This window comes from Drosophila sulfurigaster, chromosome 2L (assembly GCF_023558435.1).
Source record: "Drosophila sulfurigaster albostrigata strain 15112-1811.04 chromosome 2L, ASM2355843v2, whole genome shotgun sequence".
Classification (NCBI taxonomy): Eukaryota; Metazoa; Arthropoda; class Insecta; order Diptera; family Drosophilidae; genus Drosophila; species Drosophila sulfurigaster.
In genome coordinates this window covers 27,897,807-27,924,437 of record NC_084881.1, presented here as the reverse complement: position 1 = coordinate 27,924,437, position 26,631 = coordinate 27,897,807, and the positions used below count along the sequence as shown (strand labels likewise).

The window sequence follows — 26,631 nt, the reverse complement described above, 5'->3', positions numbered from 1 at the left end:
TTAAGTGAAGAGTAACCAGATGACAATTATTATTATTTTTGCGGTCACACCTCAACACAGGTGTAAAAATAAACGAAAGCTCTTTTTAAGAAAATGAATATGTAATTAATTAAATGAACTTATTTCGAGTTTACTAATATTAAATTTTCGCTTTGTATTACAGGATCTGGTCAAATCGCATCTCATGATTGCGGTGCGCGAGGAGGTGGAAGTGTTGAAAGAGCGCATCTCCGAGCTGATGGATAAGATCTCGAATCTGGAGCTTGAGAACAACATACTCAAATCGAACATGTCGCCGGAGACGCTGCAACAATTGCAAATGCAGCTGCAGATCGCAGGCAGTCAGCAGCCCGCCGCCGTTGCCGCACCCCCCGCAACGCCAGCCATTCAAGCGGCGCCAACAGCAGCAACAGTCACCGCAGCGGCAGCTACGTCGACAGCGGCAGCAACCAGTCCAGCGACGTCGGCAGCGCCAGCCACAATACTCGCCAATGGCAGCGCTGAGAACGGCGGCAGCAGCGTCGTCGTCGACGCAGCCGTCTCAGTTGTCGATGCAGTGCAGCAGCAGCAGGCAGCGACTAACGGCAGCAGCGGCGTCGCGCCAGCGGTCGTCAGCACAAATGGACCAATGTCCTAAGCGCTCGCTGCTTGTTATAGTTTGTTTTACGCGTAATTTAAAGAAAAACAACACAAAAACAACAAAATGCTAAGTGGCCCCTTGTCCTGGGCACTGGAATGTCGAAATAATGAAAGATGTCAACTCAACTTTGTCGAAATTTGTTGTAGCCACAAAACAAAAGCAAAAATTCAAAACCAAAAGCAAAAGCTCCAAGAAAATTGAGACAGAGACAAAGCGATAGCAGCCAAAAAACAACAACAAGAATCCCCCCAACAGCAACGCATCAACGACAGCAGCAGCATCGGCAGCAACTTTAACCGCAACAACAACACCAACACAAGCAAGTAACAAAAGTATTACAAAAGCTCAAAAAGAGCAAGAAAGAGAGAGAGGAGTGAACAGCATAACATTTTGCTGTTAAAGTTGCGTCGTTGTCGCTGCTATTGCTGCTGTTGCTGTGCGGTAGCATTGCTGCTGCAGCCGCCATTTTGTTAATTTCTCGATTGTGATATTTGTTTAACACATACCTTCACACATATACATACACATACAACCCACACATACCCACACACACACACATAGACATAGACATAGGCGGATAGACTGCGTGTTAACAGTCTGGCTGCGACTGTTAACGACGGCGCTGTAAACAGACAGTTTTTTGTTTTAACAGAGAGCGCTGCTGCGCGAATTAACATTCAGGTTCAGTTAACATAATAACATATAAACACATCAATTCTGTTTTATTTAATTTTAAACGCTCTTTTTATTTGTTTGTTTATTGCATTTTGTTTCCATGTTATTAAGTAGAAGCTCGAAGGAAGTTGTGCAAATCAAATATGAATAATAAATACACACAAACACACTCACACACATACACAATTTGGCCTCAAACACATACTTAAACCGCTAGAAGTAGAATTTGAGCCAAAAACTAATAATGAAACAACAAAAAGCAAAAATGTAACAAAAAATGCAAAAATGATGTGAAGAAAATAGTTGGCAGAAGGTAGATTGCGAAAAGGGAACGGAAACGGAAATATATAGAAAAATATGTGATAATTTGCATTGTGCATTGTAAATTGTAAAAAGCAAAAAGCAAAGCAAGAAAATATCGAAGCAAGCGCTAAAAAATAATACATTAAATTACATTGAGAGTCAGTTGAAGAAAGAGCGTCAACAACAGCAGCAGAGATCAACAATTTTATTCACTTAATTCTAATTGATAAAGAAAAACAAAAACAAAAAGAAAACACTGATTATATAGATACATAAATATGTAATACAGCTGCTATTTTTATAATTTAATGATTTAATTATCAATACAACAAACAAAAAACAAAAACAAGATATTTGATTAAACTAAAATGCATGTTTCAAATTAATTAAATGAAAACAAAAGATAATTTAAAACACACGCTCGTAGAAAATGTTGTAGTACTTTTAGACTATTTTGAGATTCTGTATTTTCACACACACACATACACTCACACACACCCCGCAACACACACACACACATGCGAAACAAATATCTAATTATCTGATTAATTAATGCAATTATTGTAAATATATGTAAACATAAACAAAAAACTATGTGTGAAAGCTAATCGAAAACAACAATTTGAAATGCGTGTGAAACTTTAAAAGTATGCACCACAACCCCCCAATTTCCCCCCCCTATGAACTATATGCAAACATGCAAGAAGAAGAATATGAAAAATGCAGCAGCAGAAAAGAGAATGAAAAGAAGATGAAGAAGGCTTATTTAGAAGCCTCAAATGAATGTATATTATGATAAGCAAAAGTCGTCCTATTTTTTATTGTTATTGCAAATATTTAGTTAATAATTAATATTAATTTCGAATTTTTGTATAATCGCAAGAAAAAGCAAATCTGTTGTAAGATTTCTGTTACTCTCTTTCACACTCTCTGCCGCATAGCCACAACAACAACTACTACAACAACAAGAAATGAAAGCAAAAGCATAAACAAATAAAGAGCATTAACTAGCTAAAACTGAAATTAAATAACAGAGAAAGTGTGTTGACCACCTGCCTCGACTGAATGCACGCCGTAGATGCAACCCATAGATGCCCCAAGTTTTGTCAGCACATCCTTGCAACATCGTATGCATGCAAGCAACTCAAGAATGCCACCTGCGGAGACTCAATTTGTCTAAGGTTGGCGAGAAACAAAACAAAATATGTTTCAACTATCAACTAAAAAAAAAAACAACTCTACACTAAAGTGCACAAAACTTGCGATCTACGGGACGCACTCGACGGGGCATTCAGTGATGGCAGGTGGCAACCCTGTCGCAGCCATCCAACTAAAGTAATTGTTTTAAAGTATTCTTTTGTTTTCTTTTATTTTTTTAGTTTTTTTTTTTATTTAAGGACCTTTGTCATGCGTTTGCTTTTCATGTTTTATTTTTGCTCCCCCATGATTGATTTAGACGCGTTAAGTATCTTTTTTAAGTCTAACTATTAATTTATTAATTAGTTTGTAAGCGATCAACAAAAAAGATTAAAACAAATAAATCAAATGCAAAACATATATATTAAACTAAAGGAAACAATACAATTATAATAAAAACCAAACAAAAATCCAAAACAATCACTAGTTTTTCTTCTTGGGACTTCGACAAAGGACATTCGTTTTTTTTAGCCATAATTCATTCAGATTACTACAAGGATTTATCTTTTTGCAATCAGGACATCAAGTGCTATCGATTGCTATTGAAGGTTTTCAAGGTAAATGGAAAAAAAATCACCTTAAATTTTTATACCCGCTACCCATAGGGTAGAAGGGTATTATAACTTTGTGCCGACAGGAAATGTATGTAACAGGAAGAAGGAGGCATCTCCGACCCTATAAAGTATATATATTCTTGATTAGCGTCAACAGCCGAGACGATCTAGCCATGTCCGTCTGTCCGTCTGTGTGTCTGTCCGTCCGTCCGTATGAACACCTAGATCTCAGAGACTATAAGAGATAGAGCTATAATTTTTTTTCGACAGCATTTGTAATGTTTGCACGCAGATCAAGTTTGTTTCAAATTTTTGACACGCCCACTCCCGCCCCCGAAAATCAAAAAAATCGAATAACAAGCGTAATTTTAAAGCTAAAGCTGCGAATTTTGGTATATACAATAATTACTATAGTAGTTATGATTCCTGAAAATTTGGTTTCGAACAGATAAAAATTGTGGAAGTTATGAAAGAAATACTTTTGTATGGGCAAAAACGCCTACTTACTAGGGGTCTGAGTTGCTTTGGCCGACAATCTAGCACATTGTACAATGGTGTACTATATCGATATACCAAACATACCATTTGGTATATTCTTAGTATTTTTTAGTATATTTGCAGTATATTCGGTATATTTTGAGAATAATACCGCAAAATATATTGCTTTTAATCAAATTGGGTAGCGGGTATCTCACAGTCGAGTACACTCGACTGTAGCTTTCTTACTTGTTCGTACTGGGATTGAAAAATTACGTGTTGGATTCTTAGATGGATTTTTAATGCCAATCGATAGACTTAGATGGCAATCGATAGAATTGGTCCTAGCGATATTGAAAATATGTGTGCTTTGCAAATGCGCAAGAATATGGTCGAATTATGACTGATTTTATATAGGGTACAAAATTGTATGGCTGCCCCTAAAAGTATGCAACAAAAAACGAAAATTGCTTACACAATATTCGTTTTTTAGCCATAACTCAGCCAATTCGTTAAGGATATGTCAAGGACTTACCATTTTATAATCAACGTGGACAAAACTATCGATAGGCATTCAAGGATTTTAAGAATTTTTCAAAAGAAAAAATTTCAAATTTTTTCAAGGGGGGGAGGCATAGAAAATTTGGTTGAAATTCGGAAAATGCACTGTATCTCGGCCATTTGAAGGACTATCAGGATGTCCTTTGGCACCAGGATAACTCGACGCAATAAAAACTGAATGACATCATCAAAAGGACAAATGTCCTTATAGCAACAAAGTTACAAGGACTTTTTTGTATACACAAAATAGCGTATATCTCGGCCGTATCCTGTCGGATCCTTGCGCGTCCTGTGTCAAACAAGACATATTTATGAAGCCTATCATCATGCCAAAGGACATTCCAATCGTCCTTGCAGTTCTCGAGATATCCTGGAATTTGCAAATTTTACCATTTCCTCATAAGCCGCGGACCAAAAAATTACAAGTGTTGGATTCTTAGATGACCCCATATTTTTTTGATGCCAATCGATAGAGGTGATCCTTACGATCCTAGCAAAACATATCCTTTGAAAATGCGCAAGGATATGGCCGAGTTATGACTGATTTTGTATTGCATTAAATGCTTTGGCTGCCCCTAAAAGTATGCAATAAAAAACGAATAATGCGAATACAATATTCGTTTTTTAGCTATAACTCGGTCAAATCCTTAAGGATCTGGCAAGGACATACCTTTTTGTAATCAGACTAACGAGGACTATCGATTGGCATTCAAGGATTTTCAGGATCTCTTAAGTAAAAAGAGTTCGAATTTTTTCAAGGGGGGAGGCATAGAAAAAATGGCAAAATCTTGGAAAATCCGCCGTATCTCGGCCATTTGAAGGACGATCGGCATGTCCTTTGGCACAAGGATAACTCTAATAAATATAAACTGATTGACACCACCAAAAGAACGAATATCCTTCAAGGAACCGAGTTGCAAGGACTTTTTTGAATATAAAAAATAGCGCATATCTCGGCCGTATCCTGTCGGATCCTTGCAAGTCCTGTGTCAAACGAAGTATAATGGCGAGGACTACCATCCTGCCAAAGGACATCCAAATCGTCCTAGCGGTTCTTCAGTTATCCTTGATTTTATGATTTCGACTAGTTTTTTAACCAAAAAACTGCGATCCTGAAATAATTCCCTTTTTCATTACAGATAGATTAAAAAGGATGAATTTGTGTATTTTGTTTCGGTATTTATTCATTGTTATTCGCTTATGATTATGATGAATTGTGTATTTGATATTTAAGTGCTAGTTCTTTGCAGGATATCTTATTACAGGGTATTTTAAAGTACAGCACTTGTGGCTAATGATATGGAAAAGGATGCTGACATACTTGTAATGCTATAAATAGTCAAATGTTAATGCTACGAATACAAAACGCGTTCAATTAAAGGCTAACAATCGAAAGTAAGAAAAATAAAACAATTTGTGAAAAGTCCTTAAAAATCTGTTTCAGGACTTTGTGGCCTGAAATCCAGTTCCTCGGGTTGATTTGCAGCCGCAGTCGTTGCTGCAGTTGCTTTTGGTTGTGGGGAAACAATGTTTACGTTGCCAGGAACATCGTGACCTGGCGACTCTGCTTGCTCCACATGCGGCTGGGCAGGATTAAAGGACTTGAGGGTGCCCAGCTGAGTGCGCACATCGGTTTCCGAAAGATGATGCAATGGCACATTGGCGGGCACGGCCAGACGCTTGGGGCTGGTGCTGCCATCGACGGGCTTGCGCTTGTCCGGAGGGAAGACGACCTGAGCGTAGGTGACGCCGCTGCCATTGGGTTCAACGATGCTCTGGGCACCGGAGGAGTCGGTCAGTGAGCTAGGATGCCGGAATACGGTTGCTTCGGGACGCAGCTCCAGGGCCTGCGGTGCATCCCGACGTTGCATGGGTGAGTTGGAAGCTGCTGTTGTTGCCGTTTCAGGGCTGCCGTCTCTGGCCATTGTCGAGACGGGAGCAGAGTGCGAGGGGGTGTCCTCATGGGGAACCGGGGCATACAGCGAGGGGGTGTAGTTATTGTCGGTCACCTTGCAGTTGTAGAGGTTGAGACCCTTGGCAAAGATGAAGACCAGCACGTCAAAGAAGACGGCCACCAAGATGAGACTGGCTGTCAGGATGTCCAGGATGTTGCCGTGCTTGGGCGTCTCGCGCAGCAGGCAGCGCTCGTAGTTGGGTGCCCAGTAGACGCATGTGGTGCCTGTCGAGAGAATAGAGAGCAGAGCATGATGTAAAAGCAATTATGTAACGAAATGCAGCTGTTGCTCAAGGAGGAAATAGGATAAAGTTAGCAGGTTTCCTGGCAAGGCGATTAGATAACATTTGGTAAGGGATTATGCAATTTAAAAAAGGGGACACACAAGGAGCATACATTGAGTTCAGTTAAAGGAGGAAATAAAGGAGAATATAGGAGAGAAATCAAGTGGAAGGAAGAACAAGGTATAAAGCCTTTTAAAAGTAAACTGTATGAGTAATTTAAATCTATGCTGAATTCCGCATAGAGTTTATGTAAAAAGGACATCTACTCTCTTGAACTCAATTTAGAGTTCACTTTAAAAGAACATCTACACTCTTTCCTAAAGTTTTTTCCATCAATTGAATTCAATTTATGCTTCTTGCTTATCAACTTGAAAGTTGATTTTAGGTAAGTTTAAATATGGAACTTAAGAATTTAAGGGGTAATTGAAATAAAGAAATTAGTTACTTTAAAGTTGAGTTTAGAAAAGTTTAAAGATAGAAGTTAAAAACTTACAAAAAGAGCTAATTAAAATAAATTATAGCTACTTTAAAGTTGAGTTTAGGATAATTTAAAGATGGAAATTTAATAGCTACAAATGAAATATAAGAATTACAATTATATGTCTAATTCAACAGCAATTCAGAGATTGTTTATGCATACAACAAACTCTCAAATCGCTGTCTAACTACAAATATTATTCATGATTAAAGTTATATCTTCACTTACGTGTCACAAGATCGTAGCTGAGATGCGCTGGCACATAGGCAAAGAGTCCGACCAGCATCAGTTCAAAGCCGAGAGCCAAAGTCTTATCCTGCGGCAGCACCGCACGCAGCGTGATCAAAGTCTTGCCAATGGCGCTCATGCCTACCATAAAGGCAGCTGAGATGCTGAGCACCTGGAAGATTATGATCTTGCTCTGGCAAGCGGCAGCGCTGCAAGCGCCAGCTGTGGCCCTCGAAGTGCCAGCGACGTTGGTTGTCTGATCTCCCATGCAGCTGCAGCCTTCGTACAAACTGAAGCTGTTGATGGTCGACTTCTGAGTACACCCAGCGTAGCAGGGCGAGAAGTAAGTAACCGTGCTGTTCTCCGGACAAACAGGCATGAAGGCAGTCGGTGTGCAGAGGCATTGACTGGCACAATAAGGTTGCGTGAGCTTGCCACCAACCACTCCAGCAACTGGTCCCACATCGCAGCTGATGAAGATGTAGGCCACAAAGATGGCAACCAGTTTGAGTCCCAGACTAATGTTGATGCCCGTGATGGTGCGTGCCGAGAGCTGCGCCTTGGAGATGATTAAACCGGCGACAATCATGCCCATGGCCATGACAGGTGGTCGAAGGAAGAAGGAGACAAATGAGGCTCGCCATTCTTGGGCGAGGCCATCCTGCTCGTTGTAGGGCAGAAAGAAGCGACTCTGCAAATAGGACTCCTCCTGCAGAGTGTAGTTGAGCACGCCGCTCTGCAGAAACATGATGCTCATCAGGTTCACCATGAGCAGCCGGTTGGAAAAGAGACGCTTCAGCGATGGCCAAAAGTTCGTGTCATCCATGTAAGTAGAGAACTGACTGCCGAAGCCACGTAGATTCGTCTGCTCCATAATCCGCTGAGCTGCCTGGTGTATCACCGTCTTGGGCAGTCGCTTGGGGAAGAGTCCCAGCAACACGGCACCCACAAAAATACACGGCGCCAAGATAATCCAGCCCAGCCACCAGCCCACATTTGTCAATCCCACGCCGAGCACCAGAAACGAGCCAATCTGCTGTCCAAAGGCTCTGGCAGCGAGTATGACGCCAATCACAGCTGGACTGTCCTGGGACAACGAATTGTCATCAATGTAGCTCACTCCGAGGGTGTAATAGGCCAACGAGCCCATTCCCAAGGCAAGCTGGAGCACAAAGAGCATGGCCAGAGTCAAGGTGCTGCTCTGCTCCTCGGTCAGCGTCAGCTTCTGGAACTGTGCCAGCGATGTGGAGCACAGATTGGCATCCACCAAGGCATCCTGCGCCTTGACACCATCGGCACTAAAGAACGAAAGGTTAGAAGGTTAAACTCTGTTACAGTTTTAAAAGTCTTTTCTTACTTACAAGTTCATGATCGAGGGTATCACGGCAATGACGCAGGTCACAGACTGTAGCATCAGCGTGCCAACGAGCCATTTGATGGGATGATAAACGTCCGCCCAGTAGGCAAAAGCCAAAGCAAACACAGCCTGGAAGAGACCGCTGCTTACCAGCAGCCAATCTGTAGAAAGAGAAATGATTTTCAATTAAAATAGAGAATAAGTATTAATAAGGAATAAGGAATGGAAATAAAAGCTAAAAGAATAAACATTAAAAATAAATAAGGAAGGGAATTTAAAAAAGCAAGTGTCACAAATAAGAACTAAACAGGACTAAAGATTATTATTCAGAGTGAAAGCAGCAGTTGAGCGGATGGAAAACACATCCTTTTATATATAATGAGGATTGGCAGAAATTATTTGGCAAAACTTGCTGCACTTTAAACTTTTGGTCCTGTGAGCTTTTACTCTAAAAAGTTGATACAATGCGTATACTTGATATATTAATATACATCATTAAAATTAGTATTTAATTACATATTTGACTTCTCCTTCTGTATTTCTGATCCGTTTGCAATGCAATAAATCAAACTTTATAAACATCTGCATATTTTCTGTAAATTTTGAAGGGTTTTGTTTAAGGATATATCCTTAAAATTCATGTATAATCTCGTTTTAAGCAAAAATTAAAATAATATATAATTGCATATGATATACAAAAAGCCTTTGCCTGTATAATAACTCAGTTAATTATATATATGTAGAAGGATAACAGGACATCTCAGGACGGATAACAAGGCATTCAAAACAACTGCAGTAAATGTTACTTCTATTTTTCAAAACTTAAACAAACATTGTCTATCAATCAGTCAGTCATTCACTCCATCATTCAGCATCGGCAGAGAGTGGTACAAAAGGCAGACTACGCGTAATTCTGAGTAATCGTAACAGTAAACGTGTTGGACAACTTCGATCAAAATGTGGCCAATTGTTGTTATGATTACACATTTTGAAATCCAGCCATAACACACACACGCACACACACCATTATATCTGATGACGAATACGCACACACTCTCACAGCATAATAAACAATATCGCAAAACTGATAAAGCATTCGTTCTATCTGGAAAACCTCAGCCCCATTCGACGACCATTGAGGCCAACACCTACCACACACAACTACACAGCAAATTCCCATTTTTTGCGATAAGTTCGTGTTTTTGTGTGTGTGGCTTACTCACCGACTAGGAGAGGATTGTAGCCATACTGGAAGGCGGCCTGTTTGGCCGAGACCCGGAAATACAATTCGCAAGCTCCCTGAAGCAGACCGGAACTGAGGAGCACTATGATGAAGGTGCGCAGGCGGGCGTATTTCTGGCAGGCGGGGCCACGACACCAGCCCAATCCGATGATGCCACAATCGACGCTATCTGCAAAGAAGCAAATGCGAGAGATTAATACACTTCAATTGTAAAAAAGAACATTTAATAAACGCACCATCTGGAATATTATTGGCATTCACCGCTATTTGCGACATGTCTGAATTTCGCGTATTTTGCGCCATTTCGTAATTAGTTTATTCGAAATTCGATAATTTGATTAATTCGTTTTACGGTTCGTATACTTAATGCGCACACTGTTATCACTTATTTAGTTTCATATTCGCGCGACTATTCGAAGCGATTGTCGTTTATATACTGAACACAGGTGATGGAGCGCTATTCTGTGAGCGCACCTTGCGTCTTTTTTTTGATAAGCATTCTCCAGCTATCTTATCGCTATTTTCAAATTTATCCCATTCCCTTTTTTCCGCTACGTGATTTCAACTTTATTGCTTACTTTCGCACAGCAACATGTGGCGAAGTATGCCAGTTAAACAGCGAGCAACATGTTAGCAACATGTTTCAAAGCACGACGACATCTCTAATGTTAACAGCGGCAGTTGAATCTCTTGTGCACGCAACATGTTGCTAAGCTTGTATACAACTGCAACACGCGATCAGTTGCTGACTGCTACACGAGGCTCGACTTATGCAGCTACATGACAAAAAGCTAACAGCTATGCGTTTGGAATTCACTAAGATTCGTTCGCTTAACAATAAAAACAAAATGGAGGTTTGCATATTAATGTGGAGAATGTAATATAAAATGGAAAAACAAAAAGTAACTTAATATGCTTTGTAAAATACAACATATTAAAAAAAGTCAAACTATTTTTAATAAACATTGTGTTTACTTGCAGTCCGAAAATAAAGTCACAACCTTTCTCATGTTTTTGAGCATGCGATTAATTAACTTTTTGCTAATTCTAGGCGCTTTTGTTGCAGCAGAATTGCCTGTAACACCGCCAGCCATCATTTGGGGCGTTAAATTGTAAGTGAATTTGCAGTGAAACACTAATTACTTGCCGCTAAAATAACAAAAACTTTCGCATGCTGCACGCAGACCCAAATCACGGAGTATTTTTGAATATGTGAGCCCAGAAACGCTTGTGGAAATGCTGCAGCCAAAGGAGGCGACTCCACGTATGATAATTGCATACTTTGCGAACGACGTAAGTGGCACTTGGAACTTCAATTCCAAGTATAACTTCATTCTGCCTGCAGCTAACTTCAAAGGACTTTAGCTGCTTGGAACCCGATTGTTTTCCCTTTCTGCGTCAGGTGAAGCCTTTCAACTACTACAGCCAAGTGCATCAACCCTTGGCTGCTCTACAAACAATCGCTGAGCTGCGTAATCGGACTTTGATATGGGATAAGGCAACATCCTTGCTTGAAACAACCTGTGTGCCGCAGGAGATACACGTCTTTAATTTCACCGATGGCCAATTAAACAAACATGGTATGTAAAACTCCAATTGGATATCCTTAATTAAAATTTGAATCACAGACAGCTTTATGAAATCCATTTCGGAGCGGCTTAAAGACTGTTCACTTGTGCAAATCTATACGGCTCACTTTGAGGAATTCGAAGCACAACAGCGACGGCGCAATCGAGTTGCTAGCAACAAGAATCGCCAGGAATTGATACGAACTGTGGAACCATCCGCAAGCCAGCGTCCTCAAGAGGGAAAAGTGCTGCGTAATTTGATGGCCGTTGTCTCCATCCAGAAGATCATGTTTGCCGAGGCAATACAAAAAAGTCAGATCATGCACTACAAACACATCCAAGTCGAGATCTTAGACAGCAGCGAAGCACCACTGAAAATGACGCTGGCCGATGCCAGCAACATTCTCAAAGGATACGTTATGGAAATTGCCACTTCGATGGGTCCTCTGGCCATCGATGTGTTGCCTGTTTCGGGCAATTGGCACATTTGGCGCATGCACTTCTACAAACAACATTTTAAAGCTCGCGATTATTTGTTCTATGGCAGAAAGTTTAGCTTCTGCTGTCACGAAATGATTCTTTACTCCGATGAGGGTTCAAGCCTCACTTTCTCCATGTTTTACATGGATGTCGAGATGAATCGTGAGTTAACTTTTGTAAATTATACTTGAAGTTGATTAATTGATTAATTATTTCGCAGCAAATGAATTTACACCGATGGATTTGGACTATGTGGCAAAGAGCTGTTGGCTTTGCCAGAATTTCCTCACACCCGGCGTTACCCAGGTTCTGTTTGCTATAGTCTTATTGCTGATCATATTGGGTGTCGGTTTGTCCATGCTCCTCAGCATAGGACGACCCAAGAAGTTCCCCTCCTCCACTGAGCCAGAGCTCTATGTGAAGGGTTATGCCGAACGCTAAACTGCTGAAGCTGCCCTCGTTGCATCGCAATAAACATAGCTGCTAATTCACTTACAAATCTAATCACGAGAGCTGAAAACTGAGCTGAACTAAGTCGAGCACAAAGACGGGGACGGACCGGAGAGGAGGACATTAATAGTAATAGTGTCATTGTCGCATTTTGTTATTGTTATGTTATTGCTGTTGCTGCTTGATGCTTGTTGCACAGTTGCACTCTTGTGCGAATAAACCGCGCATCTTCGCTGTGCACGAAATATGATTTGATTTGAATTGCACGTGGGTCCTCAGCGTACAACGCGGCGTATGAGTAACGCTCACAATCGCTCTCCCGTATTTACAGCGCGTATATTTTGGTGATAATGATAATAGCGTATTATCGAGCCACAATTATCGCAACGGTCTACAGCGACACTATCACCTGCCGGCCAACTCATTTCACAAAATTCAAAGCCAACAGTTTGATACGCGCCACGCGGCTGCACGGTTCTCAGTTCGGTTCCCACTTCGGTTTTGAATTCCTGATCACGCTCGCGTCGCTTTCGCATTAGCAAATCCTCTATTGAAGCAGATTGCCCCGCGGCAAAGGAGCTGAACTGAGCCAACTTCCAATTATATTTAAAGTGCGTTCGAGTAGCGATAAGATTAATCGCATTTAGCGCTCACCTTGTGATAAAATGTAAATAATATTCTTGAAGCTAAACAAAATAGTCACAAAAATAGTATCGCATTGAGTTGCCGAAGGTGAAGTGGCAAACAAATATCCTGAATCGATTAAAGAGCAATTTGTTAGACACATTTAAACACAACAAATTCAATTAGTTAAAATATGAATTCTAATGAAGTTAGACTGTTTTTTAGCCACAGCTTTAAAATGAATTAATTTACAAATTTAACTTAAATATAATTCAACTGTTTCTACTTCAAAATCAATTAGTTTCCAAATGGTAAAATAATCGTTGAGGTAATGAGTTCTTTTATGTAGAACTTGGCTATCTAATATCTCAATCAAACCATATAAAATTCATAGGAAAATATTGGAATACAAATAATTTATAGCATATATAATAGCTAAATAACCGTATGGCGGTAAATCAGGAACACTTCACAAAGATAACTATTATTTCCAGGTTTACTTAGTCAATAAAACAAACACTGACTGATTGCTCGACCTCTTTACTGAAAGTATGCTTCGGATTAAGTGATAATTGTGTGTTATTGTCGATAAACTGATCATAGGTTATGACAAGATTAGTTTGAAAGCTAAAACAACAGAAAAGAAATTAAATATGACAAAACTGCTCTATAACTAATGAAATGTTAACAAGGCAATTTTAGCAAAACTTGAAGAAACCCCATAAAAGTTGACCTAGCATAACTAGCGAAAATGATTGTGCGAACAATGAAATGTATACTTGTTGACTTTATAAATTTATGGCCAAAGTTAATCTTTCTTATTGTTTGCTGTCCCATTGCTGGTCACTTTTGTGTAGTAAGTTCATTCCAAGAATTATTTTACGCTCTCTACTTGAGATTGGGTTATACATACTACACTACAGCAAAAAGTAATCATAGTGATTGTTATTAATTCCTATTGAAAACAGGGTAAAACATAGTCGAACTGCTCAAGTATTGAGCTGTCCATGTGTCGTATACTCGATTAAGGGAACTCTACGTTTTACGATAAGATAACGCCTTGTTACCAGACAGTCTAACATATATATTCGTATTGTCGATCGTCAATTGTTCTGCCCTTAGTTGAGGAGTTTCTTAAAGAAGCCCAAGATTGACTCGGCACGAGGTCAACACTCAGCATTAGTTGGCGATTTTGATTAGTTGGTGAAAAACAAATTAGTGAGTACCGCAGATCACTTTATGAGCTAACGCTCACGCTCACCTGCAATAAATGGCCAATGCTGAGGGCTTATCTAATCGCCAGCACCGGTGCTAATATGATCCTCAAGAGTCGCCTCGGCTAATCAATGTACTACTAAGAATTCGTGTATCGAACCATTTAAATTTTTATGCGACCCACTTTGAAGAAGAGAGTCATCGTTAAGCGACTATTTTTTGAGATCGATTATATCGTTGTTGTCCAAGGAGAAGTTCATGATGCAATCAGGCGTCATATATCTGTAATAGCTTCGAATATTTTTTTCTTTTTCCTTCATTTTGTTTCTATATTATTCTTGCAGCTATAAATTCTCCTTGCTGTTAATCTTATCTTAGAGCGCGACATGCTCAAGTGCAGCCACTGAACAGACAAACTATTTGCAAACACAAAGAAAAGAAAACAAATATTCAACATGCCAGAGTTGAGGCGGAAGGATCCGCCATCGGAGCTCTACCTTTGTGGCCTGGGCAATTGGCATCCAGCTTGGCTCCAGAAATATGCCACAACCAAGACCTTCATCGCTGTTTATGGATTGTTGGGTACCATCCAAGCCATGTCCTACATGTACTTCATGGTGACGCTGACCACCTTGGAGAGGCGCTTTAAGATAACCAGCCAGACAACAGGTGAGTTAAGGAAACGATTTCCGACTGATTGATAGCTTACAATCAATCAATTCTTACGATTCGAATCATACTCTATAAATGTAACTCGCTTTTCCATGCATAGAAATTACGCAGTTTTGATAGCAATTGAGTTATATTCAAAAGGAATGTAACAAGAACATATTTCATGAATGACAAAACATTTCTTATCACTCAAAAATGTAGAAATCTAGAAAATTCAATCAAGAATTTCAAATGTTGGACACTTTTAGAATGCAATGCTTGACATTGCAATAGATTAGAAAGTGAATACAAATCTCTTTAAATAAAAGAAAGACTAGCAAAATATTGAAGGCGAAAATGTCAATAAATTTATGTATCAAGTAATTGTTAAATTAATGTTATTTGATGAAATTCTGAATCTATTCACAGTGTAAAACTTTGAAATTTTTCCCTAAACATTGCAAAAAAAAATTTTAGATAATAACAGATCTGCTTGAATATAAGTTATGAATTCAGCTTTTAATAAGCTTTGATGTTTCATTTAATAAAATTTAATTTAGAAATTAAAAATTAATTCAGAAATTGTTAGATAACTACAGATTTTTTTTGTATAAGAATTTAATATAGAATGAAAAATCAAAGCCTATTAATTCATCTACCAATGAGCTTTCATATTTAATTTAGAAATTTAATTTAATATACTTTAGTTTAGAAATTAAACATCAAAAATTAATAAAAGCTGAATTAATGAGCTTTGATATTTTATTTCTAAATGAATTTCTACTAAACATCATATCAACAAAACTCATAAATTTCTGACAAAATTCTGCATCGAAATAAGTTGCAACAAATTTAAAACAAATCAAATTTAATTCAAGATATGCATATAAAGTAGCATCATATTCATTTGGGATACTAAGGGAAGTATCTGAAATACTTAAGAAAAAGTGTTTTAAAATTTGAAGTTAAAAATACTATTTGAATCACACAAAATTCAAGCCTTCTATGCTGCGAGTGAATACAAAGTTGAATAATTTAATAAGCAATACGAATATGAAGAGTTGAAACTTTGCTAATAATGTAACTGAATAATAATTGAAAAAGTGAAAAACAAGTAAAATGAACCTATTCATAGAAGTGTCTAATTTATACTTTCTAACTTGCAGGCATTGTTCTAAGTGGCAATGAGATATCACAGATATTGTTGTCGCTGATCTTGTCCTACATCGGCGGACAACGCAATCGCCCTCGCTGGATAGCTTGGGGCATTGCCATCTGTGGCTTGTCCTGCTTTATTCTGGTGCTGCCGCACTTTATATACGGCGCAGGCGAAGATGTCCTGATGTTGACCCAAGAGTACCAAGATGCACTACAGAATGCAACGACCTATAACTTTACACTGGCCGTAAGTCGGGAATAACCTAATAACATTCTACATGGAATCTAATTCTATTTGCATTCGCAGAAGGACAACGCTCTCAGGAGCCAAGCGGGGCAACTGTGCGGCATGGAAAACACGCAACCAGATTGCGACACGCTCTTCAACTATGTGCCCCTCGTGCTGATCTTCTGCTCCCAGTTTGTGCTGGGCATTGGCAACACAATGTACTATGCTCTGGGTCAAACCTACTTGGATGACAACACTAAACGGACGAATACCCCACTCATGTTGTCCATTGCGATGGCTTTGCGAATGATTGGACCCGCAGTTGGTTTTCTTATTGGTAAGTGAAATCCCCTCAAAATAATGGAAATGCTCACTCACCTGATTGTTCCTTCCTTTCTAGGCTTTTTGTCACTCAACACTTTCATTGACCCCACCAAAACACCGCTGATCGACGACAAGGATCCTCGCTGGCTGGGCGCCTGGTGGCTTGGCTGGGTTATCCTGGGCACATTGATGTGCCTGCTCTCTGGTTTGATTGCACTCTTCCCCAAGCAGCTGCCCAAACAAAACACTGATGCCGAGAAACACAATTCACATTTGCCACACGTTCTGCGCACTGAGGAACTTCGACGTGAGGAGGGTCTCTCACTGACCAGTCGCTCCTCATCGAATGCTGCACTGGATCACGTTGTGGCTGGCGCCAACGCGGAGCTGCCCAAGCTGAAGGACTTTCCGCGTGCCCTGATGCGTTTGCTGCGCAACAAGCTGCTCATGTTCAACATCATTGCTGGCGTCTTCTTCATTCTGAGTGCCTCGGGCTTCATGACTTTCCTCAGCAAGTACATGGAGGTGATGTTCCACAAATCTGCTCAAAAAAGCCACCATTATTGTGGGTCCCGCTTCGATTCTGGGCATGGTGGTTGGTGTCATCACCTCAGGTCTAGTGTTGACCAAGAAGAAGCCGGCAGTCAGCAAAGTGCTGATGTGGAACATTTTCGTGGGCTTGATTTACATTTGCGGTTCGTTTGATGGGACTTTAGTCTGAAGTGAGCAGCTTTTAATCTTGTTTCTTTCTGCAGGTCAAATTGCCTATGCTTTCCTCTATTGTCCCGACTCTGTGTCCATAGCTCATGTGGGCAAGTAAGTAAACCTCCAGGCAGCACTTGAATCTGTAGTAAATAATGAATTCATTATTCAGATTCAACTTGACCACCAACTGCAATGCAAATTGCGGCTGCGAAGGCGTCGCCTACTCACCGGTTTGCCACGTGGAGAGCGACACCACCTACTTCTCGGCCTGCCATGCCGGCTGCAGCAACTGGGACTCCCGAGACGAAGGTCTACGACAACTGCACCTGCCTCACCGAATCGTTGACTGTGCTCCCTAAGTTTGTAACCGCTGAGCGTCTGGTGCAAGGCTTCGATACAACACCCATACCGGATGATAGACTCGACTTTGGCAGTGGCAGCAGACCGTTGACAGCTGGCGAGAATCTCGATCTTAGTGACGTGCCTTTGCTGGACGATGATTATTCTGCAAACTTTGACGATGATTTGCTGTCGAGAAGTAAACGTGCCATAGCAAAACTCGTCCTGGAGCCGGGTGTTTGCATGAAGGGCTGCAACACGGCATTCTGGACGTTCTCGCTCACCTCGATGATCATCAATTGGATCGGCTGCTCTGGTCGCATTGGCACCATCTTGGTCAACTATCGTGCCGTGTCCACGGAGGACAAATCCTTTGCCCAGGGTCTGGCATTGATGATGATCAGTTTGTTTGCTCTCATTCCGGGTCCCATTATCTTTGGCCGCATCATTGACTCCACTTGCCTGGTGTGGACCCAGACTTGCAATGGCACTGGCAACTGTCAGCTTCATGACCAAACCAGATTCCGTTACTCGGTGAACTTTGTGTCCGTCTGTAAGTTGAGAAATGCAATTGAAATATCTTCTCGAATTATCTCAATAACTTATTCTTCCGTTAGTTCTCACCTTCATGGGCGTGTTCTTTGATTGGCTGGTGTGGTATTATGGCCGGGATCTGGATCTCTATGGCGACAAGGAGACGAAGCGCATCGAGGAAGCCAACAGACGTGATCAGCCCATTACGCCACTGTTGGCCAGGAAGACAGAGAATGCGGATCGCAAATACTCAATTTCCTAGATACTGGAAGCGATTGGGTTCCTCCAATCTCCAATCCACCTCCAACCTCCACAGCCATATGTACAAACATCTCGCAGTTGTGCACTGGAAGAGTAATGTTCATATTATGATTGTTATAAAATCATGTGTCTTGTTAGCAATCTTAATTTTAATTGTCTAAATAATAAGATGAATTTATGTATATGTATAAATTGTTTACCAAATAAAAAACTAAATAAAATTAAAATCTAATCGCGATTTACCTGTGGTTCCATCGTGAACTTCCAATTCTGAACTGGAAACAACAATAATGTTAGTTTAAAATATTTTTTAGAAATCTTAATTTTAATTTTACAAATAATAATAACATAAATTTCTAAATCAATTGTTTATCAATAAAAAACGAAAAATATAATCTTATCTGTCTTTACTTGTTGTGGTTCCAGCGTGAACTTTCTTTGCAGTTGTTCGTTCATTTCGTTCGATATACATTTATCGATAATTAACACGATTCCGTTGAGCGCTTGCATGTTTGAATGAACAATTTAAAAATTTACAAAACAATATATGAGTTAAATATAAATATAAAATGGTAATTACAAAATGCACTTTTACTTAAAAGTCTTTCGTATGTTGGTTCGTTTTGGTTTTCATCTTTTTATTTTTCTTTTCGCTTTTTATTGATAAAAAATGTTCAAATTTATACGGATCTTGTTTTTTGTTTGCTTTTGTCAATATGTATACATACATGTATAATAATAATACATTTAATGTTGTATAAATATTCCCGTTTTTTGTCTATATAATTTCTATTATTTCGTTTGTATCTATTTCATACAATTTTTTATTATTCATTTATCAGTTGCATAGTTCTTTTGTTTTTTTTTCGTATTATATATTTTATGTATGTATATTCATTTTAGTAAGTGTCTTGAGAAACATTTAAATATCATCATCATCATGTATAACTGTCGGAGAGATTTTAACAATTGTATTTTCATTATTTCTTTTGATCGCCTTTTTTTAAATAGAATGCGCGGAAAGCAGCGTTAAAAAGCAGGTTTCTTGTTAAATAGAGTTTAGCTTTTGTGTTTCGATTTTACAGACATTCTTTAAGTTAATTCAATTAACTCAAATATATGGGCGACTGTTTAACTTAGTTGTGTTTAGTGTGTTTAATCTTCGAACGTTATATATTGTATGTGTGTTTTAAAATGTAAATGGTAACAACTTTGAATTCAACTTTTAAATTACTGATTTATATTAGATGCGCAAGTGTGAAGAGATTTAAAAATTAAAATATCGCAGGGTTTTTCAAATTAAAAACGAATTGAAAACATATACAAACAGCTAGCTGGTCGATGAGAGCTCATAATGTGAGTAGCTGAAACCGTCTTGGCGTCTTGGTCCTGGATATGAAGAAAATTATAAAAATACATTTGTGATTACACTTATAAATCAAAATGAACTTTTGAATTTAAGCATACATCAAATAGGATACATAATGTTGTTTTTTTTTCTTTGCATAGAAAGAGCAAAAAAGGCATTCTTTATTTCGGTTCATAATTGGTTCGTTTTTGTTTTGTTTTTTGTTTTAATGCGGTTGTTGCCTTGAATTAACTAAATTAATTATACAAGAAATGTAATATATGTTCATAAAATCAAATCAGTGTCGTGAAGCAGCAAAAATAAAATTGTTTATATCGAACATTAGAATTTAATATTAACAATTAGAAATTAAGTTATTGATTTCCGCTTACTATTTTCATACACATTTTACCAGTTTCATCATTTTGAGCTAACAATTTAACCAAAACGTCTTCCAATTTATGCTTAAAATTAATATAAAGCGATTCTTTTTTCGTTGAAGAATATATATAGTAGAATTAAATCGTAATATTACTGACATAAACATCATCATCTCCCGTTTATAAGCGGCGCGTAACAAAATCAAAGGCAGAGAAGCAAAAACATATCATTAGGGCGGGGGGAGTTCGCAGGGAAATCATAGGAGCGCGGGGGGAGGAGGATTGGCAACTATTTATCGTTTACGTTTTGTTTTTGTATAAATATAAAAATTGTTTAGCTTGCAGCTTTTAGTTTTAAAAAATTCACGACTCGCATACTATATAATGTTTTTTTGCTTACAAGTTACAAGTAATAAACTGATCTCTGCAGCTGATGCTCAATGTCCTTGAGTTGGCCACAACACAAGCCAAAACAATTCCCAATTACGTGGTGCTCATTGAATAAACGTAATCATAAACCGACAATATCTCTCTTTCACTCATACATATTGCATGTATGTATATATAAATAGTACATCTTTGTTTGTTAATTTTCCATGATTTAGTTATACATAATATAGTTTGTTTATATTCATATATAATGCATTTCTGTTGCTCTCTTTCTCAATCGCTTCATGATTGATCAATCTCTCTTTTATCCACTATCTCTCTCTCCTTTTTTTGTTGTTGTCTCTCTACCGAACTATATTTCTCACGTTTTGCTTCGATTTCTATCTTAGATACTTGCTATAAACCTTCTCTAATCAATTGCTATTGTTGTTTGTTTGTTGTTGTTGTTCTGCATACGTAATGTTTGTGGAGAAAGTAAAGTAACTTAATTGTTGTGTGAGCTGAGTGTGTAATTAAGTGTGTGTCAATTCTGTGAAGAAAGCGTGGCGTTGGCGGTTGGCGTTATTTTCATTTCTGTCGTCTGGCATACGTTGTTGAATGGTGCAGTTGTTGTTGATGCTATAAAGCCGCAGTGAAAGGCGGGGCGCTCGAATATAGCTTGGCTCAATTTATTCGATCACCTTGAGTACCTTGCCGATGGCAATAGTTTTATCTATAAGAAAAGATATTTCACATTAGTTTGATACAAAACTGATTCGAGTTGAATACTCACTTTCATCTCGCAGCGTAAAGCGACCCATTTGGGGGAATAGCTTAAACTGTTCAAGGCAAATCATTCCGTAGCATTCAATGCGCATTATTGCGACCTGATCCTGTTTAACGAATCGTGGACGTGTTTTTGATTTCTCACCAGTCTTTTTGTCGACCAAACAGATGAGTGCCTGCCAAATATAGAGAGAGAGAAGCACTTCAATATGAGTTCCAAAACAAGATATATGGGCATTCGAGTAATTACCTTCACCGTTACTTCTTCGGCGGCACAATGTATGTGCATGACGGCCGAGTAGCCAGCACAGATAATTGATTTGTGTTCTAAAATTACGACCTGAGCATCAAAGACTTTGCCCGTTTTTATGGGATTGGTGGCATCACAGAGCACAAAACCGGGCGAAACATCCTCCTCTTCGATGCCCTATTTAAGAGAATAAGATTCGATTGTTATTGATTCAATCATTATAGATATATTGATACACATACTTTCAGCTTGATCTTGACATTTTCGCCAGGACCCACAGATGTCACTTCATAATCATCTGAAAACAGTTGATCCACGGCAACTTGCGTCTGCAAAGAAACATTACATTAGTTGAGGAGTTATTTTCATTATAAGCGATTTGAGAACTTACCCGATTTGGCATCACGAGCAAGTTTTGACCTTTGCGCGCCATACCAGACTCCACTTTGCCCATGACTACTGTGCCCATGTCCTTGTATTTGTCCACAATGGGCATGATGAAGGGGCCGTCTGTTTTGCGATTGAGCGAGGGCAGCTCATCGATGAACGGTATGAAGGCAGGCCCTCTGTACCAGGTGCACAGCGTCTCTGGCACCTGGTCCTTGAGGCCATAGCCGCTGAGACCCGAGCAAGGCATAAAGGTAAGATCCTTGGCTGGATTGAAGCCCAGCTTCTTGAGGTATGGTAGTATCTTGTCTTTGCATTCGTTGTATCGCGTCTGATCCCAATTCACCGTTGGATCATCCATTTTATTGACCAGCACGACCAAATGCTTAACGCCCGCCGTCTTGGCCAACATCGCATGCTCGCGCGTCTGTCCACCTCGATCGAAGCCCGTCTCGAATTCGCCCTTTCGCGCTGAAATGACGAGCACTGCGAGATCTGCTTGCGCCGCACCACCAATCATGTTTGGCACAAAGCTCTTGTGTCCTGGCGCATCCAGAATGGTGAAATGCTTGCGATCTGTTTCGAAAAAGGCGCGTCCCACTTCCACAGTTTTGCCCTTGTCGCGCTCCTCTTGGTTTGTGTCCAACGCCCACGAGAGATACCAACTCTCACGGGACTTTTCGCGTGCCTCTCGCTCATATTTCTCCAGAGTACGTTTGTCCACCATGCCCGTCAAGGACATGATCTGACCACCAATTGTTGATTTACCAGCATCTAAAAGAAGAGAATCCATTTAGTAGGGATCTTTAGATATATTTGAAGCGAACCTACCAACATGTCCAATGAACACAACGTTGACATGCTCGCGCTTGCTTCTGTTTTCCTCCACCTTGACGACCTTTTTCTTTGAGACCTTCGGCGTGGCTTCGCCCTCCGTGAATTCAGTGTCCTCGGCCTCCTCATCTTCGGGTGTTATGATCGCATCCTCCTCCACATCCCAGCTGTCAGCAGGATCGGTTTCTACGACAATGCAAATAAATCTCATATGAATAAAAGAATTTTACTTATCGTTAATGGTGACTCAACATGCAAAACTGGTATCTGTGTAACTTGCAATCTACATGCATAAAGTATGCAAATCATCAAGCATATGAAGACATACTATAAACAATACAATATGTAAAGTATCTAATGACTACGCAAGCATTTTCAGATTGATACTTGAAGCACGCGGTATGTTGTTGGCAACACTTCTGTGTTGACACATCGCATGAAATTGCACAAATATTATCAATTATGATCCCCTCCCGTTGAACAACAAACAAAAAGTTCTTATCATTTATTGCCAACTTGACGAAATTGAATACAGCTAGTTATTTCCCCTTTTTCCCGCTGCATAAATCGATAACGAAAAGCGGAACACAGCGGATAATAGCATATCGGACTATGAAGTGTTATCGTCATCACTAGTTTTAAAGTTTGCGTGCTTTGAATCGACAATTCAAATCGGATCCTTACTGCGTGTTATCGATATCCCTGGTTTGCAAGTAATCGTCAAGGTGTTATTTGTTTTTGTGCAATTCTGATATGATTATCGTGCGTGGTGTAAGAGAAAGACGAGGAAAATGACGGGGAAAGTGAAGAATGAATGGATGGAAGTATTCATAATTAACGCCTCGTTGGCTAAATGAGTGAGTCATTGACACTCGGCATCAACGTGCTAAACGTGCATTTGAGTTGCTAGTAAAATTCCAGGGAACACTTGCCAGGCCGCCACGAGGCAGTTGTTGTTGGCGAAGAGGGGAGACGAAGAGACAGGTCATTAGCAGAAGCACAAACAACACCAATACCCACATACACACACACAAACGTATGCACACAGCACTCGCGCCTTCAAAATTATGTTGGCTCTATGCGGGAGAGAGCGAGCGAAAGAGTTGTATGCATGTAATTTTAGTTTTACACTTGTGTGTGTGTTTATATTGTATAGTATTTGTGAGCCGCAACTCGATAGCTGCAGTTAAAACTAGTCAAATCTGGCCACACACACAAAATTATGTTCGTTCACTCTGCGCGCGCAGATTATTTCATTTTGGTCGAGACGTTTACTAACTTTTGTGTATTTTCTTTGAGTAAATGTAACGACCGCCACCGCCTCCGCCTTTCCGAAACATATTTGTGTGAATTGAAATGAGAAAATAACAGCCGAAATTCAAAAGAAAATAATTTAACGGACAGCGCGTTTCTTCTGCAAGTGTTTTCAGCCGTCGGCGCGCAAAGCGGAAAAAAAGCAGCTAACACAAACGACGACGGGCAAAAAAATCCACACAAAAAATATAAATTCACATTACTAGACGCTCATTCGCTGCTCATGCTGCTTGTCGACGTCGCGCTGCTGCCGCTGCTGCTGCAAGCAGGCGACTAACATTCAAAATCAAGTTGAAAGCGGTTCAAACCACCGCACACAGCACGGAACACGGAGCGACGACTGCCATTTGGGCCACAACAACAGAGCCAGCAACAGTCGCAGTCACCGATAAAAACAACAACAGCAACTGGCTTGCGCCTGGCAACGAGCAAAAGCAAAAACAAATATAACGCCAACGTATGCGTGTTGGTGTTGATGTGCGTGTGTTGGTTTGCTTACTTTGCTTCAATGGGCCATGTGACGACGAGTAAACGAGCTAACGTTCGCTAGCGAGTGCGCTCCACACAACTTCGTGAACCAGCAAGAACCGCTTTTGAGTTACGCGAGACAACAACGATCAACGAACGAGTCGCCGAACGTCAAGTGTCATAGCAGCCAGCCATTGCTGAGGCACAACAGTGCAAGTAACGATGATTGCTAAACGATTAATATGTTTAGCCAGCAATAACAATTTTACCCATCACCATTTACAAGTGAATGGCAAAATAAGTGTAACACAGTGTGAACAGCTGCGTTGATAATGAGCTCAAGACACACACACACATGCAATACAGGTTAATGGATTGGGAAAGCGGACGGGGGAAGCATAGCAAATGCAGTCGCATGCAAATAAATTGCCATTAACAAAAAAGAAAGATAGAAATAGACTATGCAGCCTTTAAGGTTATGTTACGCGATAAGCCTTTAACCTAAGGAGCAATTTTCGTTATTGCAGGTGAAATGAGCAACAAAACGAAGAATGACAGCGAACAAGGTGCTTGTCTTTGTTTTCGCACATCAAAAGAAAAAGCTAGACGCGTGACGTCACAAGAGCACAACACAGTAAAAGTTCAATGCGCCCAACACCACCAACAACAAGTTTTTCTAAACTACCCCCCAAAACACACACACACACAGCAATAACATATACGTGTGGGTGTGTGTTTATGTGTGCGTATTTGCTTTTTTTGTACGTGTGTATAAAGGGAGTTGTAATATTTACCATTGTTGGCTGTCACTTTGTCCGCTGCATTGATGTTCTCAATGGGCGGCAGCGCTGCCGCCGTTGCCGTCGAAGGCGTGGTTACTGGCGAACCTTGCGCTGGCGACGCCGAGTTCGATGCTGCTCCCGATGACGGCGCTGCTGCTGCAACGCCAGCGGAGGCGGCGGCATTTAATGCATTTGTGGAGCCAACGCTTCCCGTGGAATCGGGCGTTGTGGCAGGTGTGGCACTTCCCGAAACCGGCACCGATCCAGTTCCTGCTTCAGTTGCAGTGGCAACAGCCGCATTATCCACTGGAGTCGACTGCTGTTGTGACGACGGCGGCGGCGCATTGACGACGACAGCGGCAGCGGCGGCTGCAACAGCTGCGGCGCTGGCAGCGCTGCTGTAATTAAAGCTGGGCACAAATTCCACTGCATTCACATTCAGCTTGCTGAATTTTGTTGTAATTTCCGTGTTTTCCTGCGCGGCCATTGTTGTTGCTGTTGTTTGCCTGTTTCAAAATCTCTTTCAATTCTTTGTGGAAATTTTCACTGCATACGCACGCACACACTCACACACACAGAGGGCAACGCAGCACACTCACAGACACACTGCGACGACGACACACTTTCGCCCTCTTTCTTCTTCTTCCTCGCTGCTTCTTCACACACACAAACACAAACACGCGGTCTTGTCGTCGTTGTTTTATTTGTAGTTTGAGGAGTAGCGGGCAGGGGGCAGGCGACCAGCCTTTTAGATTAGTGATATATTTTGTTATTGTTTCAACGTCGTCGTAGCCAACTTAAAAACGTTGCTACTTTTTTTACTTGCCACTTTTCTTCACTCACTTCACTGTCTGGCAGTACGACACAATTATGATGTTGTGTGTGTGTGACGAACAAAACTTTTCACACGCTCAACACCGTTTTTATTCTCTGCAACAACACTTGTCGCTGCCTAATTTCTGCTCATGCACAGTTGTAAATTGACTGACCAACAAAAACAAATTTGTTTGTGCGGTAGAAATTTGCGAATTGATGCAAATTCTAACAAAAAATTTTACACGTTTCACCGCCACGCGTTGCCAAAGCCAGGGATGGAGACTATCGATAAGTTTTTCTTATCGATGCAAACTAAAAACAGATAAGGAATTTTTAGAAACAATAATATACAATTGTCATAAGCTGAAACATTTACATATACTTGATTATATATAAAACGTATTTAAT

The 26,631-nt window shown here is 40.1% G+C and overlaps 5 protein-coding genes across 12 annotated transcripts in view; 3 read left to right on the top strand and 2 right to left on the bottom strand.

Annotated features, from left to right (window-relative positions):
• Positions 1-806, top strand: part of LOC133843177 (protein bunched, class 2/F/G isoform) — a 130,048-nt gene extending 129,242 nt beyond the window's left edge. For both annotated transcript variants that reach the window (XM_062276620.1, XM_062276612.1), the window contains one exon: positions 164-806. In XM_062276620.1, the coding sequence (XP_062132604.1) occupies positions 164-637 (474 nt within the window). In that variant the 3' untranslated portion in view covers positions 638-806. The remainder of the gene's footprint in view (positions 1-163) is intronic.
• Positions 807-5,565: 4,759 nt separating this feature from the next.
• On the bottom strand, positions 5,566-16,846 carry LOC133850075 (solute carrier organic anion transporter family member 2B1). 3 transcript variants are annotated; one of them, XM_062286043.1, is made up of 5 exons: positions 16,705-16,846; positions 9,932-10,120; positions 8,713-8,869; positions 7,352-8,649; positions 5,566-6,586 (listed from the first exon to the last, which is right to left on the bottom strand). In XM_062286043.1, exons 3-5 carry the CDS (start codon positions 8,763-8,765, stop codon positions 5,835-5,837), a joined length of 2,103 nt encoding a protein of 700 aa, XP_062142027.1. In that variant the 5' UTR covers positions 8,766-8,869; positions 9,932-10,120; positions 16,705-16,846; the 3' UTR covers positions 5,566-5,834. The 3 variants fall into 3 exon arrangements, with proteins under 3 accessions (XP_062142027.1, XP_062142026.1, XP_062142028.1); XM_062286042.1 differs by lacking the exon at positions 16,705-16,846 and adding an exon at positions 10,188-10,393; XM_062286044.1 differs by lacking the exon at positions 9,932-10,120 and having other exon boundaries at positions 16,705-16,833.
• On the top strand, positions 11,188-12,440 carry LOC133848343 (V-type proton ATPase subunit S1). Its single transcript, XM_062283857.1, has 4 exons — positions 11,188-11,244; positions 11,297-11,531; positions 11,580-12,161; positions 12,220-12,440. Exons 1-4 carry the CDS (start codon positions 11,188-11,190, stop codon positions 12,438-12,440), a joined length of 1,095 nt encoding a protein of 364 aa, XP_062139841.1.
• LOC133850077 (solute carrier organic anion transporter family member 2A1) lies at positions 12,840-18,725 on the top strand. The gene is given in 10 exon segments (XM_062286045.1): positions 12,840-13,060; positions 14,633-14,957; positions 16,106-16,344; positions 16,405-16,663; positions 16,727-17,199; positions 17,201-17,345; positions 17,406-17,466; positions 17,525-17,654; positions 17,656-18,247; positions 18,312-18,725. Coding segments are annotated over 9 exon segments (2,292 nt in total). The 5' UTR covers positions 12,840-13,060; positions 14,633-14,743; the 3' UTR covers positions 18,491-18,725.
• Positions 18,726-19,976: 1,251 nt separating this feature from the next.
• On the bottom strand, positions 19,977-26,508 carry LOC133850078 (eukaryotic peptide chain release factor GTP-binding subunit ERF3A). 5 transcript variants are annotated; one of them, XM_062286048.1, is made up of 8 exons: positions 25,970-26,508; positions 25,420-25,913; positions 22,841-23,029; positions 22,014-22,783; positions 21,865-21,951; positions 21,623-21,799; positions 21,380-21,548; positions 19,977-21,319 (listed from the first exon to the last, which is right to left on the bottom strand). In XM_062286048.1, exons 2-8 carry the CDS (start codon positions 25,892-25,894, stop codon positions 21,276-21,278), a joined length of 1,911 nt encoding a protein of 636 aa, XP_062142032.1. In that variant the 5' UTR covers positions 25,895-25,913; positions 25,970-26,508; the 3' UTR covers positions 19,977-21,275. The 5 variants fall into 5 exon arrangements, with proteins under 5 accessions (XP_062142032.1, XP_062142033.1, XP_062142034.1 ...); XM_062286049.1 differs by having other exon boundaries at positions 25,978-26,508; XM_062286050.1 differs by having other exon boundaries at positions 26,251-26,508.
• Between the last annotated feature and the right edge of the window lie 123 nt (positions 26,509-26,631).

Excerpts from the sequence above, each read along its gene's own strand:
- LOC133850075 (XM_062286042.1), bottom strand. The coding sequence starts at position 10,254 with ATGGCGCAAAATACGCGAAATTCAGACATGTCGCAAATAGCGGTGAAT. Across the intron at positions 10,121-10,187 it reads TGCCAATAATATTCCAGATG|ATAGCGTCGATTGTGGCATC; the intron begins GTGCGTTTATTA and ends GCTTCTTTGCAG. Across the intron at positions 6,587-7,351 it reads CAGCTACGATCTTGTGACAC|GCACCACATGCGTCTACTGG; the intron begins GTAAGTGAAGAT and ends TTCTCTCGACAG.
- LOC133848343 (XM_062283857.1), top strand. The coding sequence starts at position 11,188 with ATGCTGCAGCCAAAGGAGGCGACTCCACGTATGATAATTGCATACTTT. Across the intron at positions 11,245-11,296 it reads TTGCATACTTTGCGAACGAC|CTAACTTCAAAGGACTTTAG; the intron begins GTAAGTGGCACT and ends TTCTGCCTGCAG. Across the intron at positions 11,532-11,579 it reads TGGCCAATTAAACAAACATG|ACAGCTTTATGAAATCCATT; the intron begins GTATGTAAAACT and ends TTTGAATCACAG.
- LOC133850078 (XM_062286047.1), bottom strand. The coding sequence starts at position 25,894 with ATGGCCGCGCAGGAAAACACGGAAATTACAACAAAATTCAGCAAGCTG. Across the intron at positions 21,549-21,622 it reads CCGAAGAAGTAACGGTGAAG|GCACTCATCTGTTTGGTCGA; the intron begins GTAATTACTCGA and ends TATATTTGGCAG. Across the intron at positions 21,320-21,379 it reads CTTTACGCTGCGAGATGAAA|ATAAAACTATTGCCATCGGC; the intron begins GTGAGTATTCAA and ends CTTTTCTTATAG.